At 36.4% G+C, this 18,351-nt stretch overlaps 1 protein-coding gene across 1 annotated transcript; it reads right to left on the bottom strand.

Annotated features, from left to right (window-relative positions):
- Positions 1-14,744: 14,744 nt before the first annotated feature.
- On the bottom strand, positions 14,745-17,386 carry LOC136229972 (uncharacterized). The gene is made up of 2 exons (XM_066018859.1): positions 16,111-17,386; positions 14,745-15,085 (listed from the first exon to the last, which is right to left on the bottom strand). Exons 1-2 carry the CDS (start codon positions 16,520-16,522, stop codon positions 15,033-15,035), a joined length of 465 nt encoding a protein of 154 aa, XP_065874931.1. The 5' UTR covers positions 16,523-17,386; the 3' UTR covers positions 14,745-15,032.
- Positions 17,387-18,351: the final 965 nt, after the last annotated feature.

Here is an 18,351-nt window from a genome sequence, read left to right as displayed (position 1 = left end):
TTCACATAAAAAAAACAAGACAAGACTCCATCCAACTTATAGAAAGTAAGGAAATCTTCATATAACTACTTGAATACGCGGGGATGTCTTGCTAAAGACATGGTTCTATTGATATTTTTCTTTTGATGACATCTCTAACTCCAGTCTTGGGGACATCACGTTGTATTAGAATAATGTACTTTTTGCTCTGTAAACCACTCCCCTCGATGACCATTGGAAGAGGCCTGCTAATAGTCGTCTCTTTGATTGGGGAATGATAAAGGTGTCTTATGCCTTTTGCCGACACATTCTCTTAATTTCTCACTATTGTGTTATCATTTCTCCTCTTGGGTGGCTTCTTTATGTTGAAACACCTTTCTACATGATTTTGATTTGACAAAATTATTTAAGTTAATCCATGATTAAGACAATTAAATTTAAATGCTTTGATTTAATTGTACTAATGTGGTTGGTCAATGTTGAGTATAATTATAAATGAGAACAGAAATAAAAAGTACGACAAAATGAAGTCAGCATGAGGCACAGAAGCTGAGTAGAACACAACTCAGCATCATAAAAGAAAAGTCCTCTTCAGAACAAACACTTGAAGACGAAGCTGACCAAAGAAGCTGAGTGGAACACAACTCAGCATCATAGAAGAAAAGTCTTCTTCAGAACAAACACTTGAAGACGAAGCTGGCCGAAGAACCTGAGTAGAACGTGACTCAGCCTCGACAGAGACAAAGATCGAAGGAAACGTCTATTAGAGTCAAGATGAGTGTTCATCAGGACAGCGCCAATGATCCGTTTACTAAAAGACAAGATCCGACAGAGATCTGCGCCAATTCAGAAGCTTTGGAATTACGCATGGAGACAGTTTCGAGACGCATGGGTCAACTGGTCTCTGGCTAAAAGACGAAACTGGCGCTAGAAGACGAACCTGGCGGAAGAAGACAAGCCTGACGCTTGCTAAATTCAGACGGCAGGATTGGCCTGCAAAACTGTATGCTGACCAGTGGATGACGCAAGAAGATCGATTGAATTCAACGGATACATCCGAATTCAAATGATTGCTGCCTCAGAATTCACTATAAAAGGACAAGTTCATCTCTTGGATCCTTGGCCGAAAATATAAAAGAGAAAAGCATACATACAAGCACATACAAACAAGAAAAAGCAAATACTTACACCCAAATCCTATTTCTGTGTAAAAGTCTAGATCGAATTTGTATTCATCTAAAGTGTTCTTCATCTAGAAAGAACAAATCTATATCAATTGTAAAAGTTGAGAGAGTGGTGCTGAGTACTCGGTTTTAGTACTCAGTGGTAGAGAAAATCTGAGTGTTTGGTTATAGCGCTCAGTAGGGGTTGAATAGACGAATAGATGAAGGTACTCTTGCATACTCAATTGCTTGTAAATGGTTTATGCTCTACCTTTAAAGAGCTCAGTATTGGATTGAAAAATCCCGAAAGGATTCTGGGGACTGGACGTAGGCGGTGAGGCTGAACCAGGATAAGTCTGCTGAGTAATTTCTAACTCTTTCTCTCAATATATATATGTATGTGTTGCTTGCTTAAATTACTCAGGATATAAAGTGTATAAGCTAACACTGAGTAATCAGAGTGCTGAGTTGGAAGCTGACCTAAGTGTTAATTCCCAACTCACAAGTAAAACGGGTCTAGTCAGCCTCTGACTAAAGCTGTCTTACATCTCTCTCGGCCGTACTGACCAAAACTGAGTTAAGTAGTTTAAAGGAATTGATTAATTCAGCATAATTAAGCGAAAAAGTTACATTAGTTCCTAACCCCCCCTTGGAACTAATTACACGGGACCAACACTTTATTGTGCTTATCTTTTCGTCAGACATAACTTTGATTGAGAGCCATCAATTCTCCAAAGGTACATGGGGATCAATGTAGCACTTTTACCTTAGCAATTCACATGTTGTTCCTTTTGCAAGGACATCGATAGCCACCTTCAAATTCATACACTTCACCTAAGAGGCCATTTGGTGAAAACTAGCTAGGTACTCTTGGAGGGTTCTGTTCGCTGATGTAGGACATCATTTAAGTCAGAAATAATCCTCATGGTTCTGGCAGTGCCCACAAACCTAGCTATAAATAAGTCTTTGAGACGTTCAAATGAATCAATAGAATCTGCTTTCCGCTTGCAGTACCATTCATACCCAAAATTTCCACTAAAGCGGTTGGGAAAACTTTGCACATAACATAACTATCTTTGGAATAAAAATATATCATACGCAGAAAGGTAGCGCAACGTTTATTTGGATCATTTTCCACATTATTGAACTAATTATTTAGAGTGTGTCCAGTTAAGCATTTAAAACAAAAACAAATAACATAAAATAAATACTCTACAAAGCAAACCATAAAATAAATTAACTACAAGTTAAATTAGATTTAAAAAGAAAAAAATAATGCAACTGCGATGCTGCTACTTTTCTGGATGCTGATAAAATTAGTATGAGAGCGGTGTTGCGGAGTTCAGATGGCACTTTTATGGCTTGCTACAGTGCTTGGAATGATGGTTATATAGCTGCTGCTACATCTGAGGCTATTGCATTGCGCCAAGCGATTATATGGATATTTTCACTCAATTGCAGCAATGTTATCTTTGAATGTGATGTCAAGCGAGTTGTGAACGTTGTCAATACTCATAAAGATGATCTATCCGATTTTGGAACCATTATAAGAAATTGTCAATTTCTTCTTTCTAACAGAACTGATTGTTCGGTGTCGTTCTCGTTTAGTGAATGAGGTTGCACATGTCATTGCACGACATGCCCTTTCTAATGCTAACAAGTTTTCCTGTTTTACTATTCCTATTTGGCTATCAGCCGCTGTTTGTAAGGATTGTTTCATGTCTTTTTTAATATAATCCGCGTACTTGTTTCAAAAAAAAAATTTAATAATAATAATAATACTTTACCATAAGTAAAAGTTAAATTAGATTTAGAAAAAAATAAAAAAAATAATATTTTGCCTTGCGGCAAAGATGCCTTATCCAATTCCATTGGAGCTGGATTTTCCAAAGGCTCTCTATTTAGAGAGCCTTTGGAGTTGACCTGAGCCTCGTATCATATGGTTCTCTCCGTGTCATACTCTAAATATTTATAATGCAATATTTATTTTTTTTTTGAATAAAAGAATGGTATTATTAACTTGAATCGAAAAGAATAACATCGCTAAGGAACGGTGGTGGACATGCCCACTCACCCCAATCAGACCTAGAACTGACAGCTTTTGCTAAAGAATGGGCTGCCAGATTCGCTGATCGCTTAATAAAAGAGATTGAAACAGAGTTCAAATCTCGTAAAATAGAACAACAATCCTGAATGATATCTGATAAATAGGAAAAATTAACCTCTTGTTGCTGGATAGCTGTGACAACGTTAAAGCAATCGGACTGGATGGAGACATTGGTCAGATTGAGATGCTTGATCCAGCTTAATGCTTCCCGTATAGCCATCGCCTCAGCCATCGTTGGATCGGTAATATCGGATAGTCCTGCTTTCCTGGCCCTGATACAGTTCCCGTTATGGTCCCGAATGAGCATTCCAACCGAGCTGTACGCCGCTTCAAGGTGGACGCCTGCGTCCACGTTACAGATCAGAAAACCATGAGCTGGTTTTTTCCATTTACCTGCGTTTATACCCGGGTCTGGAAGGGATGTTCTTTGCTGAACTCGTGCCTCTTTCCACGCCCTTTCATCTGTTATTGCTGCGTGCAGAACCGAACTAGGTAAACTGTACTTCTTATCCCAAACCACCTGATTACGATATTTCCATATGTGCCATATTATGACTGCTATTGAGGAAATTAAAGAATATGATGAGTTCAGCAGCCCCGTAAACCAAGTGCCAAAATTCGCTACTTGTTCCATTCGATTATCTGCAAAAAAAGAGACCCCAAATCTGTTTGGCAAAAATACAAGTCACAAAAATATGACTTTCATCTTCACCGGAAATGTTGCAAATCGGACACCTATTTAGAAGAGAGCTGTGTCGCCTAGCCAGATTAGTCAATGTAGGTAAGCAACTCGAAAAAATTCTCCATAGGCAATTCTTCACCTTCGGGGCAACCTGTAATTTCCATATTAAAGACCAATTTATCGAAGAGCTGGTTGTAGACAAGGTTGTAGTTGGTTTGGCCGCAAGGTAGTATCCGCTTTTAACTGTATAAGATCCGTTTCGTGTATGTTGCCACATCCAAGAATCGGTCCGACCAGGTCGACGGAATGGAATTGCTAGTATCAATCGTATGTCCCTCTCGTTGAATATCGAATTAATCATATCAATATTCCAAGTTCCGTCTTGTTCTATGATATCACTGACCAACTCCACCTGATTGACGCTGGGAGGATCACTTGTTGGCCACGGATCTGATTCATCGGGAAGCCAAGGACTACTCCAGATTTTAATTGTTTGGCCTGAACCCACCTTGCAGCGTAGACCTTCCCGTAGCAACCCCACTCCTGAAAGGATGCTTCGCCAAATAAAGGATGGGTTGTGCCCCAGATTAGCTTCTAGAAGCTCCCCATTTGGAAAGTATCGTGCTTTGAGAACCCGTGCCATTAATGAACCCGAATCCTGAATAATCCTCCATCCTTGCTTTGCCAACAGAGCCAAGTTAAAGTGAGAGATATTACGAAAACCCATACCTCCTTCGGATTTTGGAAAGCACAACTTCTCCCATTGTTTCCAGTGAATACCAGTCGGTGAGGTTCCGGATGATCTCCACCAAAAGCGGTTCAATAGTTTATTCACCTCTTCGTAAAAATCTTTAGGCATAAGAAATATACTCATTAAATATGTAGGGATTGATTGTAATACCGATTTAATGAGGACTTCTTTTCCGGCTCTAGACATAAACTTTTCTTTCCAGCTGTTAATCCGATTCCAGATTCTATCTTTTAAGGCTCTAAACACTTGCATCTTGCTTCTCCCGATGTCAATTGGCGCCGCCAAATAGTTATCCAATGAGTGTACTTCGTTAACCTGGATTAAGTTAGCAACTTCGGTTCTAGCAGGGATGATTGTATTGGCGCTGAAGAAGATTGCTGATTTCTGGAGATTTATTAATTGTCCAGAGGCCTTTTCATAACTGATCAGACAATTTTTGATGCACTGGGCTTCTGCTTGAGTAGCTTTGAAGAATAACAGACTGTCGTCTGCAAAAAAGAGGTGAGAGATCTTGGGGGCTGTTCTAGCTACTTTAAATCCATGCAACTTGCCTTCCCTCTCCTTAGCTGACAGTAACGCTGACAAACCTTTTGCACATATTAGAAATAAAAATGGGGATAGTGGATCACCTTGGCGCAGACCTCTTTGAGGAATGATTGGGCCAATTTCGCGGTTGTCCTGTAGGATTGAATATGAAACCGAAGTTACACATAGCATGATCCATTGGATCCAAGTAGATGAGAATCCCAGTTTTTTCAGCATATTGTTGAGAAAACCCCATTCAATTCTGTCATAGGCCTTACTCATATCGAGTTTGAGAGCGGCAGTCCCAACCTTTCCATGACGAAGACCCTTCATCTTATGGATTATCTCGTAAGCTACTACCACATTATCAGTTATCGATCTACTGGATAAAAAAGCACTCTGACTGACAGATATGACATCTGGAAGTACCTGTTTAAGTCGGTTTGCCAACATTTTGGAGAGGATCTTGAATAGCACATTGCACAGTGCGATCGGTCTCAGATCTGATACTAGCTCAACGTTTCTCTTCTTTGGGATCAGCACTATTAAGGTGTCATTCAAGTGTGGTGGTAATTGGTTTTGACTGAGAATAGATAGACAAATTGAACTAACATCCGACCCCACAATATCCCAGAACTGCTGATAGAAGGAGGGATTAAAACCGTCAGGCCCGGGGCTTTTATCAGGGTGCATAGAGAAACATGCCTGCTTGACATCGTCGGGTGTGAATGGTCGTGAGAGAGTCTCAATATGATCTATTGTAATTCGGGCCTGGACACATTCCATGATATCAATATCGTTAACCCCTGTACTGGTAAAAATATTTTCAAAATAGCCAATCAGTAATTCTTCCAAGCCGTTGCCCCTTGATACCTGATTCCCCTGATCATCCTTCAACGATGAAAAATTATTCTTCTGACGACGTTCCGTTGCGTAAGCGTGAAAGTACCTTGAATTCGAGTCGCCATCTCTGAGCCAGAACAATTTGGCCCTTTGTTTCCAGAAATCCTCTTGCTGTTTCAAGATCCTAGAGTAAGCTGATGAAGCTTTATTAAACTGTTCAACCCCATAACTATCTCGACAACCTTTATATTTACCCATTAGAGTTCTCATAGAAGCCAGTGATTTTTTGAAATTGGATTCCAAAGTGGAGCTCCAATCCCGCAGCGCTGAGGAGCAATTAGAGATTTTCTCTGATATAGAACAGTTGATCCCCGAATTCCAGGCCTTTGATACCACTGTAGCACACTGACCCTCCTGAAGCCAAGCATTCTCGAAACGAAAACGACGGCTTGGATGTCTTCGAATCCAAATCTGAATTTCCATAAGAAGGGCTGAATGATCAGATGCAGTTGTTACCAAATTATGAAGTTTTGATGTTGCAAAGACCGATTTCCACCTCATATTTACTAATGCCCTGTCCAGCCTTTCCTCTATCCATCTGTCCGTACCTCTACCCGACTCCCATGTAAACGGATGACCACTCATCCCGACTGAAAATAACTCACAATCTTCAATTGCTGATTTGAAACCGTCAATTAGCCAGCTCGGTTGCCGTCTTCCTCCTCTTTTTTCTTCAATAGACAAAATATCGTTAAAGTCTCTGATGCAACACCACGCAATGTCATCTTGGTTTTTGAGGGATCGCAGCAAATCCCAAGATGCACGACGCTTTTGTCTCTCTGAGTAACCGTAAAAACCTGTAATTCTGCAAGTTGCTAGCTGCGAAAACGAAACTGTAGCATTGATGAAGTTGGATGAGGAAGATATAATGTTAACTGCTATAGAATCTTTCCAAAGAAGTGCCAACCCCCCTCCATGACCAACTCCACTAACCACGTAACATCCCGAGAAACCCAACTTCCGACTCACTTTCAAGACCTTATCTTCCTGTATCATAGTTTCCATTAGAAAAAGAACCACGGGCTTATGAATCTTAACAATGTCCATTAGGACATTAACTGTTCGTGGATTGCCCAACCCACGACAGTTCCAGCTGAGGAGACTCATTGTTCCTGGCGGGCCTGGAAACCAGGTCCCGCTCCCTCTTCGTTTTTTGAGAAGTTTAATCCATCTACCTCCATCTCTCCCTCCTCCCTCCTTGGCCGTTTCGGATCATGAATGACTCATTTGTTCTCCTTCCCCACAGTTTTGTATTTTACCACCACTAGGCTCTCTGTTTTTGGATTAGAAAAAGTCTCTCTGTTGTTGAATTCCTCCATCCCTGACTCCCGTAACCATTCTCTACCCACTTGACTTCCTCCATGGCGTAGCACCACTCTTAAACAGCTTCCGTATTGTCGTTCAACAGGATTATCTGGATTGTCGAAGAGCAGTTCACAGAATTTATCTGAATGCCCGATCACTCCACAATAGAAACAGAAGCTTGGTAGGCGTTCGTATCGGAACGTTACCCAAAACCACTCCCCTCCACTGCGTTTCAGTTTCTGGCCTCGTTTAATTGGTTTCTGAACATCCATAGCCACTTTAATCCGCAAATAGTTACGCCGGAATCCTGTAAAGTTGTTAGGATCCGCCTCAATGAATTGCCCTATATAATCTCCCAGAATTCTGCATATTGTAGCTGTCTGAAATCCTACCGGCAAATCCGATATCTGAACCCATATTATAAGATTAGTAAGATCAACCTGTAGTGCTTGTTCTGTAATCTCGAGCCTCTTGATGATAAGGACATTCTGGTTGAATGTCCACGGTCCATCGTTTAATACCCGCAGTATATCCAATTCGTGGTAAAATTGGAATAGATACCGGCCCTCCCTGTCCGTTTCAGTCACAGTAACCCCTTTCACTGGTCTCTAAATAGAGGCAAGAGTGCCTTTCATGCTATCAAAGTGGATGGTTTTTGCTATCAGAAACTGACCTATTAAGAACAGAGAAGGCTGCGATTCGTCCACCGGAACTTCCTCCGCCGTCAAGACCAGGCCTTCGTCCCCTTCATCCTCGAGCCGCATCCTGGCGTAAGCGTCCAAAATCCCCTTGCCTTTGTCCATGATTTGCGAAAAGATGACCTGCAGTTTTGTGTGTGATCGACGCAGGGAAGGAAAGCCAATTGATTATGGAGAGAAATCAATTTGAACAGAGTGAATCGGAACCCTAGAAAAGGAAAGAAAACTCCTCAGGTGAGAAGACGGAACACAACTCCAATAGGAGAGACTTTGCTACGGTTAGTGCTTAATGCAATATTTATTTGGAATAGGTAAATACCATTGAATATTATGTTTATATGAGAATTTTTTTTTTTTTTTTTGAAAGCTCGTATGAGAAAATTGTTAAACAACTTTAGAAATATAAAGATGTGGCCTATTGCTATAGTTTTATATTTCTTTTAAAAATGCAGAGAGAATGGAGAATGGTGTGAATCTGCAAAGGAATTTGAAGAAGAAAAACATTAATCAAAATTATGGCTTATTTCAATTTTTATCCTTGTTTCAAATATCTTACTTTTAAGAATCAAGTATTGGGAAGTCTTAGTTTAAACACCTACTTATATATGTGTCATAGATTAATATTAAATTTACTATTCGTCGTTCAATGGGTTCCATGACAACCCTCATTAATTGATGGAATTAAACACATGGGCTGTAGTGAATACAGGATTGCTCGGTTGGGAGACCGATTTTACACGTGGTATCTAATAGAAAAAATTCGGATTTAGAGATGACCTAATTGGTGAAAAAAGTTAGAAATTTAGATTTAAAAAAGGCCTAACAGGCAAAAAAAAAAAAGAAATTTAGTTAATTTTTTTGGAAACAGAGTACCGGAATCAGTGGGACCGAAACTACTCGTGGCCATGGTGGTTCCGAGGCTGGAGGGGCCCGGCCCCCTGTCTCCGCCCCTGCACATGACGGGATGGGTTTGTGTTGCACGCAAATGCTCCATGTGTTTTTAATTCCACAAATTAATGAAGTTGTCAGGACTCGAACCCTCTACCATTTAATCCAAGAGGCTCCAATATTATATCATGGAACAAATTGAACTAAAAGTTCGAGCTAATAGTTAAAGCTCAATTATAGATTTTATAATCTCAAACACTGATTCAATTGAAGTTTTTGGTATTCCCTGCAAAAGGAACAACATTAAAAATACAGTAAAACTATAAAATTGAAGTTGCACTTTATAAAAATGGTAAAGAGTATAATTACACTTTTCCAAATATGTTAAAAATAATTGAATTGCAGTATGCATATATGTAACTAATAATAATAACTACACTTCCCCCCTCAAAAAAAAAAATAATAATAATAACTACACTTTTTTTTTTCCTTTTTGTCCTTAAACTTTTGATGTTTAGTCGGTAGAGAAGTTGATTATGTTCAATTTGATCCACATTTTAAAAAAAAAAAAAAAATTTGCGCACAATGCACTTATATTATGTTCAATTTGATCCGCATGATAACTCGGGAGTTAGATCAAACCAATGAAATTAAAAGTTGAGACACAACTTTGCTTGCTGGAAAAGTTAATTTGAAAAATGTGGGCTGGACAAAGGGCATGGGCCAATAAATAATAGTTCACATTTGCAAAGTCATAAAATAGAACAAAAGAAAGAGATATGGATTAAAATGCTTAATTGCCATCCATATAAAGTTGGATCAAATACATGAATATCATAATTAACTGTAAAATTATAATTAAGTCATATCATTAAATTTAATTTTTGATATGTCATTATTCTCTATATGTTATGATTTTACACCATAATTTAAAAAATCTAGACTTCAATTCATAAATCATAAACCGTAAAAAAATATATTCTAGACTTCTAATTTATAAATTCTAATTCTTAAATTATATTAAAAGTACTGATTTTACTAATTTGATATAATAAAAAATTATGACTTGATATAGTTATAAATAGTTTTTGAAAGATGAATTTCTGTGTAATTTTCCCTATAAAGTTTGCCATCCATTTTGTAAAGCTATGTCTTACGTCTTAGTTTACAATTCTATTTATTAATGAGTAGTTGTTCGAATTTATAATTAAAATGCTTAATTGCCATCCATACAAAGTTTCGACTAACCAATTAAGATTGACTTGTTGTTTAAATTACTAATTCAAGTTCGAGTTTTAGTGTAAACAACAAATTTTAATTCAGAAATGAGTCATCTAAAAAATATTTAAACAATCTCGATCTGATTAATCCGATCTAAATCTATTCACATATCTGAGTACTGATGCGTCCAGATCCATGTCTCTGAACCCAGTTTGGACAAAAAAAATTCATATTTGTGCCTAATTCCGCTAAAGCCTGCATTTTTCTTGGACAATCTTAGGATTTATAAAATAGCATGAGCGAATTGAGACCGGTCTGACCTATTAATATAAAGTATTAAATTTATATATTTATTTTAAGTATATTTTTTTATATAGAAATTATATTTTTTTAAGTAGACTTATATGGACAAAGTTTAGGATTTGCTTTTGAACCCAACACCCCTATATTAATGGTAGTTGTACTAAGCTTAGATTAAATATTATATACATGGCAGAGCTAGCCCGGTGTTGGAGGAGCTTAGATTAAATATTATATACATAAGGGTAATGTAACCGATTTGAAAACTTGCAAGCATGGATTTATATATTGTACAACTTGTATTTAAACGATTTTTGAAGTCAATAAATGGGGTAATTTACAAAAGTGATGCCTAATAAATGGGGTAATTTACAAAGTCACACTTTTAAATTCTCTAAATCGTTTTCTTTTGAAGTCAATAACATTAACAATTTTTGATGGAATGCTTGAAGTAATATATCGCACAAACTACAGATTCTTACCAAGTTTTTAAACTACAAATATAGTTTTTTTTTATACCTTACTGAGTATAGTTGTTGAATGTTTCATTCTATACAAATTGATGAAAAAAAAAGGCCTAATACATAAATAACCCCCGTCCAAATGTTGCAACTGCCCCCTCCAACTTTCAATCATAACAACTTACCCCTCAAACTTGTCCAATTGTAACAACTTACCTCTTAAACTTGTCCAATTGTAAAACACAACCCCAAATTGCTGACATGAACTGCAATTGAAAAAACACGTGAAATGCAAAATCTGCAATGCTCGTGGAGTATGATAATCAGATCTTTGGCGTGATACGAATCCGGGGAAACTTTTTTACGGTTGCTTCAAATACGGGGTAAAAAAATTCCTAATTTGGGGTTATGTTTTACAATCGGACAAGTTTAAGGGGTAAGTTGTTACAATTGAAAGTTGAGGGGGGCAGTTGCAACATTTGGACAAGTTCAGGGGGTTATTTATGTATTAGGCCAAAAAAAATTGATTTTATTTGGTTTTTTAATAAAAAAAATTAAATATTAAAGAAATAAAGTATAAAAACTAAGATGGAAGCTATGTTTAATTTATTTTTGACGCATAGAAAACACCCTCTATTAAATAGTTAATTTTCTCCTTTGTCGATTATAAATTATAATTTTAAGTTGTTGTAGATACGTGTTTATTGTATGAGGTGGCTCTGGTTTTTTAATAAAAAAAATATCCAATTATTTTCTTTCCATCTCTGTATTGGGAAAAAAAAAATGAAAAATAGTTAATTATTTCCATTTACAATCAAAATAGATTGTGATAATTAAAATCATGTAGTAATTTCTATTAAATTAAATGTAATTCAGTTTAACCCAATCCAACATAACTTCTTTGCTATGCGCCAACTAAGATATCAAGGCTTATATTTAGCAAGAATGTTAACCAAAATAATTGAATTGAGATTTTGTAATTCGGTTTAACCCAATTCAATTGAATTGTTTCATTTATTTGTAACTTCTTTTTTTTTCAAAGATGGCATGTATTTTATACAGTTAGTGTCCGTTTGTTTCCATTTTTCGGAACTACTTTTTGCTTTTCAATACTAAATATGAGATAAAAAAATGTTTGGTAAAATTCTGAAATAACTATTTTTTGCAGAAAAAATAATTAATATTCACTATCTATCAGCAAACAAAAACATCTGAAACAAACAGATCCTTAGTAAAAAAGAGAATTCCACCAACACTGTTTGTCATCTTATCATATCAATATTTAAGTCAGCAAATCAATAAGTCATGTCGATAAAAAAAAAAAAAATTTATTTATCACATCAATAAAGTCAACAAGTCAAAGTGTTACACTATCAAAATCAATGTGTCACATTGTCGCTAATCTTTTTTTTTTTTGTTAACGGTATAATGCATATTCCTTATTTTGCAAAAAGAAAAAATATTATATTTCCCTACCTCTTTATCTTGTGAGAAGAAGGATTGTCGGCTCTTATAAATAAAGCTGAAAGTGGAGGAGTGTTGCATGGATGTAAAGTGAGTATGTATTCTCCTAGTGTCTCTCATCTCTTATTCGTTGATGATAGTCTCTTTTTCTTCAAGGCCAGTGTAGAAGAGGGGAGAGCTATGAAAGAGGTTTTGAGTTTTTATGAAAAAGTCTCTGAACAATCAGTCAATCTACCCTATTTAGTACAAATGTCTGCGTGACGATCCAAAAGGAGATCAAAGGGATTTTTGGGTCACAACCACATTAAATATTAGAAGATATCTCGGGATGCCGCCATTAATAGGATAAAAAAAGAAGTCAGTATTTAGTTACTTGGGAGATAGGATATGTTGATGACTATTTAACTAGGAGGGTAAACTTCTGTCTCATGAAGTGTTCCTTAAAGCAATTGCATAGGCTATCATGTCCTCTTGTATGAGTATTTTTCTCCTCCCAACGTCGTTTTGTGACGAACTCTAGAAAACGATGAACTCGTTCTGGTGGGGTTCAAAAGAGGACAAACGCAAATTCATTGGGTTTCCTGGAATAAATTGTGTCCGATGAAGGATTGTGGAGGCTTAAGGTTCAGACAGTTGGAACCATTTAATCTTGCCTTGCTTGATAAGCAAGCGTGGAATCTAGTCTCTGATGGTAATGCTCTTGCGGATAAAATTCTCAAAGCTAAATATTTCCGAGAGGGGAGTTTTTGGAGGACAAATTTGGTTAATAATCCTAGCCTAGTCTAGAGGAGTATATCTGAGTCTATGACTATGAAGGGTGTAGGTGGAGGATTGGAGCAGGTACTTCTATAAGTGTCTGGAATAGCCCACGGATCTCAAACAATAACAACTTCAAGTCGACGACGGTGCATGCCTCGGATAGAGAAGAACTGAGAGTGCCGCACATACGGTTGAACAATCAGGACAAGTGGAATGTTTCTCTTCTCGAGGAACTTTTCGACCCTCCGGACATGAGTAATATCCTAACTCTCCCAATGGGTAATAGGAACTCGGAGGACAAAATGATGTGTCATTTCGAAAAATGAAGGTGTTACTCGGTTAGATCGGGGTATCATATTGCATTTTGACTATTGTTTGGGCCTAATGCAACAATCCCTATAGGGGAATGGACGGTTATGTGGAAATTAAACACCCCCTAAAGATTAAAAAAAAAGTTATATATAACATATGTGCAATGAGTTCTTACCAAATCGATAATGTGTTGGAATGGTGATTTGGTCCCTGCCAAAATTGTTGTCGCACGCAACATGTAGTTCCTGCATGAATAGCAGAGTAGTTGCACCCTATGGATGAAAACGGGAAATTAGACTATTGTGTCTAGTGGAAATTGTTGGTCATTACTAGTTGCGGGAGAGCGAAGGTTAATATAGATACGGTGATTGATTTAATAGGGGCAAAGAGTAGGATTGAGTATTATGTGTCGAGATTCGTTAGGGGAGAGTTACTGCATGCAAAACACAAGTTCTTACTTAGTCTGCCCTATTAGCAGAGGCAATCAGGTTGCAAGAAGCATTATGTCGGATTCTGTGGAAAGGATTACAAATGTATGCATTGAAGCATTTTGGATTCTATGGTAAGGGATTACAACTGTCTACATTGAAACAGGTGCAAAAAGGAGCAACGGATGACTTTTTCTCTAAGACTTAAAATATCTCAAAATTTGGGCATATTATGGATACTCATCGGAAGGTTGCTAGAAGTTACACAAGCTTTCGTCTCTATTTTATTCCTCGTTCAGCTAATATGGTTGTAGAGCAGACGTGCTAGCTAGACTCTCTTTTACTGTATTTAAGCCCTCCATTTGGTACTCAAACCCCGGGTTGTATTGTATTAGATCTTTGGTTATTTCTCATGTAAGTTTAACCTATTCTAATTAACGTATTTCCTTTCTGGTTAAAAAAAATTAAATCCCATGAATTTTATTTATACTTTTACCTTTCCACACATGCGGTTTACTTGTTTCATCATCCAGGTTAAAAGAACTATGGCTAAGATAGTTGGTCAGGATCATAGAGAAAAGTAGTTAGTCTCCTTCCGAGAATCTTCCGGTATGGAATGAACTTATAATCATGGAATCAACTCGATTATCAGATTATAGATTTTTTTTTCTATCGATTAAGATTTTGTGCATAGAAGGTTTTACAGACTAAAAATTATGTGCATAGAAAGGCTTTAGCAGTAAAATGAAGGTGTAATTGGTGATATATAAAGAAAGAAAGACGATAAGAAAAGAGACGTAAGAGTAATGAGTTGTGATTGTCATAATTAATGATAGATCCAGTCCAAGAAATACATCAATTAATTAATTAATTAAATGTAAACAAACGTCCAACATAATATTTGATAATTGATGTGCCTGGTCTTGTTTTCATGTGGATATCCAACTTGACAACTCAATTATACATAGTTGGATGAGGGATCATACTTGTAGCCGATTTTGTTGAATTGAAACCAAATGAACAGCTTCTTCTTCATCTTTCACAATTATTTACATATTCACAGCAGTAACTCCATTCATTTCTTCATCAGTTGAGAAATTCTCCAGAGAAGAAAGCCACCTCCATACACTTGTTTCCTCCTGCATTTTCATTTACTCTTCCATTTTAATCTCTCTAACAATTACCACATTCAATGCAATACTTAACAGCATTCAATTCAATCAATTTGGCTCCTGTAGTTATTCATTTCATGCATCTACTTATCTAAAATTGGTGCAGATAATGCCAAACTTCTTACCAGACAAGTTGACATCTATTGAATGGGATTGCAAAGTTGATACAAGAATGATCCCTATTGAACATCTACAGAATGGGATCATTTTACAACAGAAAAAGAATGCAAATTGTAAAGCAAGGTTTAACTAACTGTTCTTGCCATACAAAACACAAATCTTCCAATTCTTTCAATTTATGGGAATTTTCACTTCCTCACAACACAATTAATGCATTTTACATCTTTTCTCATATGTCCTTCACAACCATACTTGTAAATGGAACCTAAGAACACTCCAAACAAACAAGGCTCTGAATATATGACACCCCTGAACTTGGTTGTTTGTCCCCTAAACTTTTAAGGTGTCTCCTTGGATTGGACTCTAAACTTGCTTAGAATGACTTATTTATTAGCCTCCTAAACTTGCTTAAATTGACATATTCGCCTCCTAAAATGGTTATAATGATACATTAGCTCCCTAAACTTGCTTAAATCGACATATTCGCCTCCTGAAATGGTTATAATGATACACTAGCTCCTTAAACGTCTTTGAAGTGATACATGTTTTAACTTGTCCAAACATCTCCTTGTTATCACTTGGATTTAGGAGTTTTAAACAAGTTCAAGGGTAGGGAGACAACCTCAAAGTTCATAGACTAATGAGGCCAATCAGTTTTCTAAGTGTTATCTAAACTGTAGCATATTCGTACTTAATTAGCAATCCAAATGATCATGAAAGACAATAAGAGTTCAGGAAAATAATTCAAACAAAATAAAGACAAAAACAGTTCCCATGATATATCTATACTCCAATAAGCAATAATAATAACCAAACAAGCACAAAATCAAAGACATTTTAGGCAACAAACAAGAAGAAAGATGAAAAGTTACCAGAAGAGAACTCATTTGGCATATTCTTAATAGCACTTAAAAGCTGATTGTTTGAGTTCTCCAGCAACTCCTTGCATCCAGACCTATAACAAGGAACCAGAACAGCAAACCCATCATCACTCTCATCATCATTTCTGAAACCGATTCCATGAGGCTCCACCCATCCTATGGACCATTCTGGACCATCGGATTCTGATGCAGCATCAAATTGCTTATCACCTCTCCTCTCTTCCTTACTCTGCAATTTCTTCTTTGATGAGCTTAATTTCTTTCTAGGCAACTTAATGGAATCATGATCTCTAAATCCAGAACTCCAATCAGCTGATGAACTCAAAGAAGACCCATTTGAAACTGAGTTTTTCTCCTTCCCACTCCATAACCACAATGAAAAACGGGTCAAAGAAACTGCCATTTTCTGATCTTCAAAGTAGCTCTTGCCTTTTTTGCAGGCTAACAAGTGATCATTTGCATTTTGATTCAACTTTCAGGGAAGATAACGTTTTAACCCAACAAATATCTCACAATTATGTCAATTCAGAAACGCTATATCTAAATCACAATCAATGAAACGAATTCTAGAAATTTCTCCAATCTAGCCAACAAAACACCGGTCTACTCTCTCTTTTATCCAAGCAAACTCACCATATCAGAAACCCCCAAATTTAGTTAAAATTCGGTATCCAGCAAAAAAAATCCGTCGCGAGATAAACCCAAAATATATATATCCGTTAAAAGCACAAAACTTTCTGTTATCCCAAACACAAAATCGAGATTAAAAACAGCAACCTTTATATTAAATCCAAAAAGAATAAGAAATTTTTTATTTGTTTTTTTCAAAATGAGCCAGGAACACAAACACAAAATCGAGAATTTCCGTGATCTGAGAGGATCGAAAAGTTTTACGAGAAAATTACCAAAAGCTTGGGAAATCTTTTGCCGATTAAAGAAGGAAAATTAACCTGAAAGATAATTTTTTCCGGCGGAGAGAGATGAAGTAACAACGAAATTTTTTAACCCAAAATTTAGAAAAAAAATGAAAAAATGAAGAACCCTAAGACTATCTATCTCTCTTGAGGCTCCATTAATCAACCCCACCTCACAATCTGTGATTTCTCTCTCTAGTGTGAAACTAACTGAGAGAGCTGTGTCTTCTTCCAAATATATAATATCGTCGAAGGAAAGATGATCAGGGGAGATCGAACGGGTGAGATGAATTAAAATGAAGTTTGGAAGTAGTAGCTAGCTTGTGGAGTTTGGATTGAAGTGTTATACTGGTAAATATAAACCGTTGATCTGGTGAAAATTGGCGATTGTGTAGCGTTCCAAATTAGGTGGCGTGGTGGCTATGTATCCAATCATGGCGTGTCTGTGCGGTTCAAGTTAGTGACACGTGTAAAATCAGGTTATTTTTTTAGTAGTAAATGTAAATGTAAATGTAATTCGAAATTCCCAAGTCCAAACAAACAAGGAATCAAATTGATATGGTTTGATGATTGTAATTTGCAAGATAACAACTACTACTATAATTTTAATTAATTATTATAATTGGAACATTTCTCTATCTTCATGCCGCGCAACAATGATTTCGTTTATTTATGGGTAAAGTTTAAAGAATTAAAAAGAAAACAATAACGGTGGTTGTTTGACGGATTTGTAAATGTAATTTTCTAGTTTAACAACTTGTAAATATTAACTTTTGGTTTTTAATTTGTAGTTTAGTTAGAATGAAAATGAAATGAATTCAGTGTTCAACAAATATTTGTATACAGTAAAACCTCTCTAAATTAATAATATCGAGATTATGAAATTTTATTAATTTATAAATGTTATTAATTTATCGAGTATAAAATTAGTGATCTAGTTTAAGGACCTGTTTGTTTCGACTGCTTCTGTTTGCTGTTTGATGTTGTTGTTAGCTGTTTGCTGGTTGCTGGTTGCTGTTACGGATAAGTAATATATATTAGTTGATTTTTCTCTAAAAAGCAGCTGTTTCGAATTTTTACCAAACGTTTTTTTTATCTCCTGTTTAGACTTGAAAGGCAAAAGGTAATTCCGAAAAATGGAAACAAACGGACACCAAGTCGGGATCAGAAGAAATTATTATTTTAAAGAGATTATTAATTTATGAAAGTTTGACTGCAGTTAATTTCTAATCATTTCCTACATACATAGTAGTAATTTATAAAACCAATCTTATTTTTTATGAAAATAAAACCAATCTTTTTTTTTGTTTTTTGTGAG

This window comes from Euphorbia lathyris, chromosome 5, assembly GCF_963576675.1.
Source record: "Euphorbia lathyris chromosome 5, ddEupLath1.1, whole genome shotgun sequence".
Lineage (NCBI taxonomy): Eukaryota > Viridiplantae > Streptophyta > Magnoliopsida > Malpighiales > Euphorbiaceae > Euphorbia > Euphorbia lathyris.
The sequence above is the reverse complement of the archived record's forward strand: the minus strand, read 5'-3'. Positions and strand labels throughout refer to the sequence as shown.